At 36.6% G+C, this 10,023-nt stretch overlaps 1 protein-coding gene across 2 annotated transcripts; it reads left to right on the forward strand.

Moving 5' to 3' along the window:
• Positions 1–1,098: 1,098 nt before the first annotated feature.
• Positions 1,099–9,447, forward strand: LOC113725583 (indole-3-acetaldehyde oxidase-like). Of its 2 annotated transcripts, XM_027248848.2 has the most exons (10): positions 1,099–1,490; positions 2,584–4,275; positions 4,682–4,941; positions 5,053–5,262; positions 5,387–5,605; positions 5,996–6,961; positions 7,564–7,659; positions 7,867–7,965; positions 8,151–8,340; positions 8,998–9,447. In XM_027248848.2, exons 1-10 carry the CDS (start codon positions 1,319–1,321, stop codon positions 9,231–9,233), a joined length of 4,140 nt encoding a protein of 1,379 aa, XP_027104649.1. In that variant the 5' UTR covers positions 1,099–1,318; the 3' UTR covers positions 9,234–9,447. The 2 variants fall into 2 exon arrangements, with proteins under 2 accessions (XP_027104649.1, XP_071912533.1); XM_072056432.1 differs by lacking the exon at positions 8,998–9,447 and having other exon boundaries at positions 1,176–1,490; positions 8,095–8,232.
• The last annotated feature ends 576 nt before the right edge of the window (positions 9,448–10,023 follow it).

Raw genomic sequence — 10,023 nt, forward strand, 5'->3', positions numbered from 1 at the left:
TATATATATATATATATATATATATGCGTGCACACGCACATGTGTGTGTATGTATATATACACACATATACACATATATGTATACATATGTGTATATACATATATGTATGTATGTATATACATACATGTATGTATAAATGTATATATGTGTATCCTAATAATTATAAATGAGTGTTAATTAAAATAAATTCACAATTAGTTATCTGTAATTACAAATAATTACTGTTGTATGTCATTTTTTATATCTAATTTTGCTGATATTGTTAAACCTACTGTTGGACAACTGAAGAAACCTAATATAACTCAAGAAACCTACTAGTAGTAATAGTACTATTAGTAGTAGTAATGATAATATTAGCAAATTGAGGTAGAGTATGGCAGCTTACTATTAGTAGTTATAATTGTAGTAGTAGCAGCAGCTGCTGTAGTAAAAGTACTATTATTGCTTAAATAGCCCAGCAGTAACACCAAGGTTTTACTATTAATAGGCATTCCATATTTGGTCATTCTGTTTAGCTATATAGATATTAAATGGAAAAAAAAAAGAAACAACAAGATATTTTTAGGCTATAAGTATTTAAATTTGTAATATGAAAGTAGGTATATATAAAAAATATTTAACAAAACATTTAATTTTTTTTGGTCCAATTTTGCTTACCCCTTCATCTTGTTAAATAGTGTGTAAAAAAATTATCCATTAAGAAATAGCATAATTAGATTAACTTAACGCTTGTGCTCTTATCGTTTCAATATAGGTCTAAAACACAAGGGGTGAGAAAATGGGAGAATGGGGGGTTTTGAGCCATCCCACTTAAGTATAATTTTTGCGGTTATAGGAATATTTAAAAGATTAATGATTCTTTCGCTTTTATACTTATAATATAAAGATTTTTCTTATACTAGTTGGTTGGATATACGCCGCATGTAGGGATAATTCACAAGTGAGAACATGGCAAACGGGTTAAAATCAGTTTCTCAAAAAATGAGGGATTTGAAGTTAATCTGATCAAAATTTAAGGATGTGGGAATGCAATTAAGACTAACTCTTAGGTGCAAGCAAGTATAATTAATGTAACGTGTCTCTGACTCTCGAAAAATGCACAAGGCACGACGTCTCCGCAGAGTAAAGCTACTACCTAAGGACCAACGAACTAGTTATTTTATTGTCTTGGCATCGGATATATAGCAGTTAGTCCTGTTAGACTGCAGAAATATACCTGCTTGTTGAGAATTTTTCAGACTATATACGTAGCTTCTGAGTTCTCAATCAGTCATTGAGCTTCGATTTCCACCTGGGATCAGCTCATTTGACACAAAAATGGAGGAAAATGGGACAAAATGTCCGCCTTCAGAAGCTGGCAATGGTAGTCTTGTGTTTGCAGTGAATGGAGAGAAGTTTGAGCTGGCAACTCTTGACCCTTCAACTACTTTGCTTCAGTTCTTGCGTTATCATACTCGTTTCAAGAGTGTCAAGCTTGGTTGTGGTGAAGGTCTGCTTCTATCCTTTGATTTGTTTTCTGGCTTTTGAATACTTAATGTTTTAAGTTTCTGTTTATCAGTTTATATTTGCTGTTGTGATTTGTTGAACTAGTTTAAGATGGATACAGAAAGCATGGCCATATTGATCCAAAATGAGAATGAATGAGTGAACTTCTTGTGCAGGTTGACTGGTGACCATCTTGCAATGTTTTCTTGCTCTTTATTAATCTCTTTGTTTCTGCCAAGTTTTCGAGATTTCTTTTATTGGGGATGCTGGTGTTAGCATAGGATTCAGAGGTTGGTTCCATTGAGGAATCAGTTACAATTCAGGGGGAATGATCTTGATAACATCTAATTACCAATAAAACATATTCTCTAGAATTCGATTTTTGGAGTTCAAATTGCTTCTTTTTTTTTTTTTTAATAAGCCAATGTGTAACAGAATGAGATGTTATTGCTTTCCCTTCTGAAAGTTGACTTCAGGTTGAGTGCTAAATAGTTTCTTACTTTTTAAGAATTTTTTCATTTACCACGTTGTCAAAGGCAAATGGTATGATATTTTTTTAACAAGTTCAAACGTCTAAACAAACCAATTTTAATTCACTGGATATAATCTTCACTGTCATGGAATTGCATAATTATTTTTGGTGCACTATTTCAGACCAAATACATTAAAATTTCTGGTCCTCTGACATAGTTGTCTTACTTTAGTCTAAAAGCTCTTATGATTTAATTAGGATTACCGTCATATGACGTTCAACGTAGGAGACATTCTGCTACATTGCAGTGAATGTGAGAAGACAGAATTCGAAGAACTTTGCCATCTAATCACTGGCATTTCTTCATTATAACCCAGTTACTGCATTAGTAGATTTGCTTTAGAAATATTTTGACACAATTTATTTCACATCTTTTGTTATGATACTGGTAGCAGGTTAAAAAAAATCAGTTATGCCTCTAGATAGATAAATTCAACAGAATTTAAATCAGTGTATAGTTTCTTCACTTGACTATTGTGTTAAAGATGGCTAATAGTGGGTGCATTCTGCACTTGTTGAAGCTGTCCATCCAACTAATAGACTTTTTATTCTTTTAATGGCACAGGTGGTTGTGGTGCTTGTGTTGTTATGCTGTCTAAATACAACCCTGTGCTTGATCAAGTTGAAGATTTTTCTGTGAGTTCGTGTCTAACACTTCTTTGCAGTGTAAATGGTTGCTCAATTACTACCAGTGAAGGACTTGGAAACAGTAAAGATGGTTTCCATCCAATTCATCAAAGATTTGCTGGATTCCATGCTTCTCAGTGTGGATATTGCACCCCTGGAATGTGCATGTCATTTTTTTCAGCACTCGCAAAAGCTGAAAAAACAAATAGGCCAGAACCACCACCAGGATTTTCCAAGCTGACTGTTTCTGAAGCTGAAAAGGCTATAGCAGGAAACCTGTGTCGCTGTACTGGATATCGACCCATTGCTGATGCCTGCAAAAGTTTTGCTGCTGATGTTGATTTGGAGGATTTGGGACTGAACTCCTTTTGGAGAAAAGGAGAGCCAAAGGAGGTTAAGTTGAGTAGATTGCCTTTGTATACTCCCGATGGTAGGTTCAGTAGATTTCCAGAATTTTTGAAAGGTAGGTCCAAGTCACCAAAGAGCTTGCATTTAGAAAACAGTTCTTGGTACACTCCTACTACTCTTGAGGAGCTTAGAAGCTTGTTGAACTCCAACTTGATTGAGAATGATAAGCTTAGGCTAGTAGTTGGTAACACTGGGATGGGTTATTACAAAGAACTAGATAATTACGACAGATACATTGATTTGAGATATTTGTCTGAGCTTCAAACGATTAGAAGAAATCACCATGGAATCGAAATTGGGGCTGCAGTGACAATCTCTAAAGTTATTGCATGTTTGAAGGATGCTGATACCTTAAATTATTCCACCGATGGCAAGCAGGTCTTTGAAAAGTTGGCTAACCATATGGAGAAAATTGCTTCAGGGTTCATTAGAAACTCAGCAAGTATTGGTGGAAATTTGGTAATGGCACAAAGAAAAAGTTTTCCTTCAGATATAGCTACTATACTTCTTGCTGTAGGTTCTATTGTTAGTATAACAACCGGTCACAAGCATGAAAGTATCACATTAGAGGAATTTTTGACAAGACCACCCATGGATTCAAGAAGTGTGCTACTCAGTGTCCAGATTCCGCATTTGGAGCCAAAAGGAAATGGTAACAACAGTGGATCCAATTCCAAATTGGTTTTTGAGACCTATCGTGCTGCACCACGACCACTGGGAAATGCTTTGCCTTATTTGAATGCAGCATTCCTGGCTGATGTGTCTCATCAAGTAAGTGGAGTTCTAGTAAATAATATCCAATTGGTTTTTGGTGCTTATGGGACTAAACATGCAACAAGAGCAAGAAAGGTTGAGGAGTACCTTTCAGGGAGGATGCTAAGTGCTAGTGTTCTATATGAAGCAGTAAAGTTAGTTAAAGTCGATGTAATGCCTGCAGTTGGCACTTCACATGCTGCTTACAGGACGAGCTTGGCAATTGGTTTTCTTTTCCAGTTTCTTTCTCCATTTTTGAGAGTTGGTTCTGTGGCTTGTGGTGGTCTATCCAATGGGTTGACTGGTGATTTGCTGAAGGATTCTTTGGAAAACCATAGAGATACTTCTCTATGTCAATGGGAATATTCAAAATTGTTGTTATCAGCAAAGCAGGAGTTGAAATCAAGTAAAGAGTACCATCCAGTTGGAGAACCAATTACTAAGTCTGGTGCTGCCATCCAAGCTTCAGGTATACTTTTATTCTAAAGTTTTGTGGGAATAGTTTGTCTTAGACATGGTTTGTCAGATATCTTTAGTTCCAATTGTTGTACCAGGTTCAATTCGTTATTGTTAAGGGCCTTTTAGGGGCATAGGTCTTGAACTTACTTGAAAACCTGGATTAGGTTGCCTTCAACCCTATCTAAACTTCATTTGTGGATAGCTACTTGCACCATTCCTTTATTTTTTGGTTTTAATGGGATGGGGTGGTATGATAGTGGTAAATTGATGTCAAAACTGAAGCAAGATTGATCTCTATTTATGTCAAATATACTAGTTTTGTCCACTTGTACATTGTACTATTTTCTTGAATCACTTTTTTCCATCATGATCATCATCTTTCTTCACATTTTAGTTTAGCATGATCGATTTCACAGGAGAAGCGGTGTATGTTGATGACATTCCATCACCTCCAAACTGTCTCCATGGAGCCTTTATCTATAGTACAAAACCTTTAGCAAGGGTAAAAGGTGTGGACTTGGAATCAAATAATCAACTAAGTGGAGTTGCTGCTCTTATATCTTATAAAGATATTCCAGAACAAGGGGAAAATGTAGGATCTAAGGCTATGTTTGGTTCTGAACCTTTATTTGCTGATGACCTCACCAGGTGTGCAGGACAGCAAATAGCATTCGTGGTTAGTCCATACTTCCACAGTCCACTCTTTCTATTGTAGATACTCCTTAACAATTCAAGCTAACGAGTCTCATCATATGCCCGTTAATATCTGTAAATGGAACATCTATAGGTAGCAAACACACAAAAGTTTGCTGATATTGCAGCAAACTCAGCTCTGGTCAAGTATGACACCGCAAATCTGGATCCACCAATTTTAACCATTGAAGAAGCTGTTGAGAGGTCAAGCTTTTTTCAGGTCCCTCCTTTCTTGTACCCAAAACAGGTTGGTGATTTCTCAAAAGGAATGGCTGAAGCTGATCACAAAATTCTTTCTGCTGAGGTATTGTCAAATAGTTTTGAAACATTTTCTGAAACTGTCTTGATATTGTCAAGATCAGCATTCCAGGATTAGATGCTGGAAAGCCATGCTGATAACCAAATTCATCTGCTGTTGTAATTTCCAGATCAAACTTCCTTCACAGTACTACTTTTATATGGAGACACAAACTGCCCTTGCTGTCCCGGATGAAGACAATTGCATGGTGGTTTATAGCTCAATTCAATGTCCAGAGCTCACTCACAGTGTAATTGCAACATGTCTTGGAGTTCCCGAGCATAATATTCGTGTAATTACAAGAAGAGTTGGTGGAGGCTTTGGAGGCAAGGCAATTAAAGCAATGCCTGTGAGTATTAATAACATCAAAATTAAGTTTTTCTCTCATTAACAGTCTATTTGCTTCCATTGGAGATTATGTTGCCATCTTTAGTATCATAAATCAAAGATGCTACCCTGAAATTATAGAAAAATCCCATCAATTTTGCATCACTCTTTCCCTCATTGTTTTATTTTGCTTTTTGGTGGATGGGAGTCTCCGGGCATGCTCTGCACGAGGGGAGATAAGTGGAGACTCAAGATGAGCTTATGATGTGTTTGATGCATAGAAACATGCATGTGCATATACAGCTCAGAATTCAATCCACTTTCTGATTTGCTCTTATGTCTTTTATGGTGTCTCATGTTTCCATAGCCCTATTTTGTTTGGTGCAAGAACTAACAACAGTTGTGTTGTTAGGTTGCTACAGCATGTGCACTTGCAGCACATAAATTACGCCGCCCTGTCAGGACATATCTCAATCGCAAGACTGACACTATATTGAGTGGAGGAAGACATCCAATGAAAATAACTTACAGTGTCGGATTCAAATCAAATGGAAAGGTCACAGCCTTGCACCTTGACATATTAATCAATGCAGGGATATCTGCAGATATAAGCCCCCTCATGCCAGCAAACATAATTGGAGCCCTTAAAAAGTATAATTGGGGTGCTCTGTCATTTGACATAAAAGTTTGCAAGACAAATCATTCTAGCAAATCTGCAATGAGAGCTCCTGGGGACGCTCAAGGATCTTTTATTGCTGAAGCTGTTATAGAACATGTAGCATCCATACTTTCCATGGAGGTAGACTCTGTTAGGAACTTGAATCTTCATACATTTCAAACCCTTAATGTGTTCTATGGGGAGTCTGCAGGTGAAGCACTAGAATATACGTTGACCGACATGTGGGAAAAATTGGGTGCATCTTCATGCTTACTCCAGAGAAAGGAAATGATAGAGCAGTTTAATCAGATCAACAGATGGAAAAAAAGAGGTATTTCGCGGGTTCCAATTATATATGAAGTAACTCTAAGACCAACCCCTGGAAAAGTTAGCATACTCTCGGATGGATCCATTGTTGTAGAAGTAGGAGGAATAGAAATAGGCCAGGGGCTCTGGACTAAGGTAAAACAGATGACTGCATTTGCTCTCAGTTCAATTGGATGTAGTGGGACTGAGAACCTGGTGGAAAAAGTACGAGTTGTACAAGCAGATACCTTAAGCTTGGTGCAAGGGGGTTTCACTGCTGGAAGCACAACATCTGAATCAAGCTGTGAAGCAGTCAGATTATGCTGCAATGTCTTAGTTGAAAGACTAGCCCCACTCAAAAGTAAGTTGGAGGAACAAGTGGGTCCTGTTAATTGGGATGTCCTGATACTTCAGGTATCTTTCATCACCCTGTTGGATGCTTTTCCTAACTTCTTCATGTTATAACTCTAGGTGATAATCTGATCTACGCTTCCTCATGTTTGATTTGTAAGACAAGATTCTTGTCTTCCTTTAATATCTGCTGTTATTTTGATATTCTTTTTTCAGAAACAAATAGATAGCATAGTCAATAACTAGCTCAGTTCTGTCAATCTAGTTCTCCCCATGAAATTTTTCCAAATTTAGGGTTGAACAAAGAGATCTGTTTTTGCATGATTCTCAAGTGATTAACCACAATATTCGATATGGCTTCCGGAACTATGAGCCATCATAAACCTAGCAAGACTGGACAAAGTATTTTCTAGTAAGATTACAGATTAATAACTTCCATATTTTAGGTACAAATATGAGGGTTTGATTCTTATGGTCACCCTATTCCCATCCCACTTCTTCCCTTGTCTTCCCCTTCTTTTCAAACAGAAGGAAAAGGTTGGGGGAGCAAAAAATCTTCCTTTGCTGCTTCTTCAACCTGTCTAGGATTGTTGGTCAGACTAAATGTTGAATAAATTGCTGTGGCCTCTTTTCACATATTTCATTTGGGATTTCTCTGACTGTAGGCACATTATCAATCTGTGAACTTGGCTGCAAATTCTTACTATGTGCCTGATTCCAGTTTCATGCGTTACCTGAACTATGGTGTTGCTGTTAGCGAGGTAAATTTGTTTTCCTCTGCTTTCTCTGTGAGACAATGATGACATGTTTGTCTCTTAATCTATTCATATAACTTCAAATGATGGATATTCAGTGATGGACCATTTTAATTGAGCAAGATACTATTACATTGGAGAAATCATGGAATACTAATCTGCTTTGGTCTCAGAATGAATGGTCTGAAATGATGTTTTTTGTTTGTATTGCAGGTAGAGATAAATATACTGACAGGAGAAGCTAAAATTGTGCAAGCAGACATTCTCTATGATTCTGGACAAAGCATGAACCCTGCAGTGGATTTGGGACAGGTTAGTGAGCTTCTTCTTAATATCTATCCAATATACAGAAAATATCCATGTACATGTGCTCTATTGATTAAATTTATTTGGAGTATATCTCTTGTTGTCTGTTACTCGATCCACATTTTAATTTTCTAGGCAAACTGAGTTCATAGCCAAAGAGATCACTATGTCCTGCAATATTCTTCTTACAGATCGAAGGAGCTTTTGTTCAAGGAATTGGATTCTTTATGCACGAAGAATACCTTATCAATGAAGATGGATTGACAATTTCAGATGGCACATGGACGTACAAAATCCCAACTATTGATACCATACCGATGCAGTTGAATGTCGAAGTGCTAAATAGTGGACATCACCAAAAGCACATTCTATCATCTAAAGGTATCTCTGCAAGTTTCTCAACTACGTTACAAGACAATTGACTTTCTACAAGCATTATGGTCATTGCTGTTTTCTGGCATCACATGCTGTCTAAATCTGTTCATATCGTAAGTCTGGAAATGACAAAGGAAACAGAATGAAGAATAATGGTGACTCTTCTTTTCCTACTTCAAACTAAAAAGTTTTCATAATGCATCTTAGAACACCCCACTGCACTACAGAATATGTGTAATCTTTCATTCAGTAATCATTGAATGATATTAACTAGTAAATTGCAAGTATCAAAGTTCCTAGTGCTGAAAACATACGTAGCTGTCCTAACATCCAAATGAAGGTGGCAAAATGTATGATCCACCAGACTTGAGCTATTAGACTGTTATGAATAGCTAACCTTCTATCTACAAAAGAGACCTACCACCACTGCTAATCTAGGTGTACAATTGATGATGTATTTGCTAATATCAATAACTGGAACTGTTTGAGGAAAAAAATGTAATGGGATAATAGATGTAAACTTCTCAGCATTGGAATTGAAATGTGAAACAATCAGTCCAAGAAATTTAAGATAAACCAACTGGCTGGGGCACATGAACAAATCTGCACATGCAAGCAATAAATTTGTATGGATTTTTAAGCTGGAACTGGACCATTTTGTAGCCTCTGGAGAACCACCATTGCTTCTGGCGGCCTCAGTACATTGTGCAACTAGGGCGGCAATTAGAGAAGCCTGGAAACAGCTAAGTAGTTGGAACATACTTGATGGACCTGATTCAGCATTCCAGTTGGATGTCCCAGCTATTATGCCTGTTGTGAAGAAAGCCTGTGGCTTGGATACTGTGGAAAGGTACTTGGAATGCTTGCTCCATGGATTTGATGATCCCACAGACACTTAACCTCAGTGTATGCAACAATCATAGGGCAAATGCATGTTGCTACTCTCCTTGAATGATAGCAAATCATCATAAGGCAAAATAAATAGGGAAATCTCCTTTGATCAATATCATTACCTTATTAAAGTGCCACATTTTCCTATGTTATTGATCTTGTGATTTTCTGTATCATATAACCCTGAGCCTGTGCCGTGGTAAAGGACTGATCTATTGTGCATGTTCATGTTGATTTACATTCATGCAATGATGCAAACAAACTACAATCTATCAACTTGCAAAGAAAATCTCCCACAAACTTATTATGATCATGTAAATGTTCAGAAAACCAGCTTGAAGAATGAAGAGGCTACCATCTTAAATTCTTGCTTAACTCAATTGGGATTCCAAGAAATGGCTATCTACATTAGCTTGCAGGCAATCAATTCAATATTAACTTAGAAAATTTCTAAGTTCATTCTTTTATCTCAAGGCAATGAAAATGGTACTAACACATCAATAGTAAACTAATGCAGTTAATTGGATTGCCAATGTCCAATATGGAAGTGCCAATATTCTCAACATATGTAGTATAAATTAACATGAAATTGAATTTTAATTACAAATGACTGTAGCAAAAGAATAGAATGCAATTACGACTAATTAAAAGAAGGGCATTGTTGATATACATGTATTGTATATAAATCTAGAGATTTTGAATTTTGAGAGTTTGCTTTTTAGCATGAAAAAAAAAAAAGTTGAACAACCATGTAGTTCCTTAATTTGGATTAAATGTTTCTATTCTTCATAGATTGAT

The sequence above is a fragment of the Coffea arabica genome, chromosome 1e, assembly GCF_036785885.1.
Source record: "Coffea arabica cultivar ET-39 chromosome 1e, Coffea Arabica ET-39 HiFi, whole genome shotgun sequence".
In the NCBI taxonomy this organism is placed as follows: domain Eukaryota; kingdom Viridiplantae; phylum Streptophyta; class Magnoliopsida; order Gentianales; family Rubiaceae; genus Coffea; species Coffea arabica.

Bases quoted from the DNA above. Each gene is read 5' to 3' on its own strand.
- LOC113725583 (XM_027248848.2), top strand. From the start codon at position 1,319: ATGGAGGAAAATGGGACAAAATGTCCGCCTTCAGAAGCTGGCAATGGT. The intron at 1,491-2,583 runs GTCTGCTTCTAT...TTAATGGCACAG, and splicing joins CAAGCTTGGTTGTGGTGAAG to GTGGTTGTGGTGCTTGTGTT. The intron at 5,263-5,386 runs GTATTGTCAAAT...TGTAATTTCCAG, and splicing joins ACAAAATTCTTTCTGCTGAG to ATCAAACTTCCTTCACAGTA.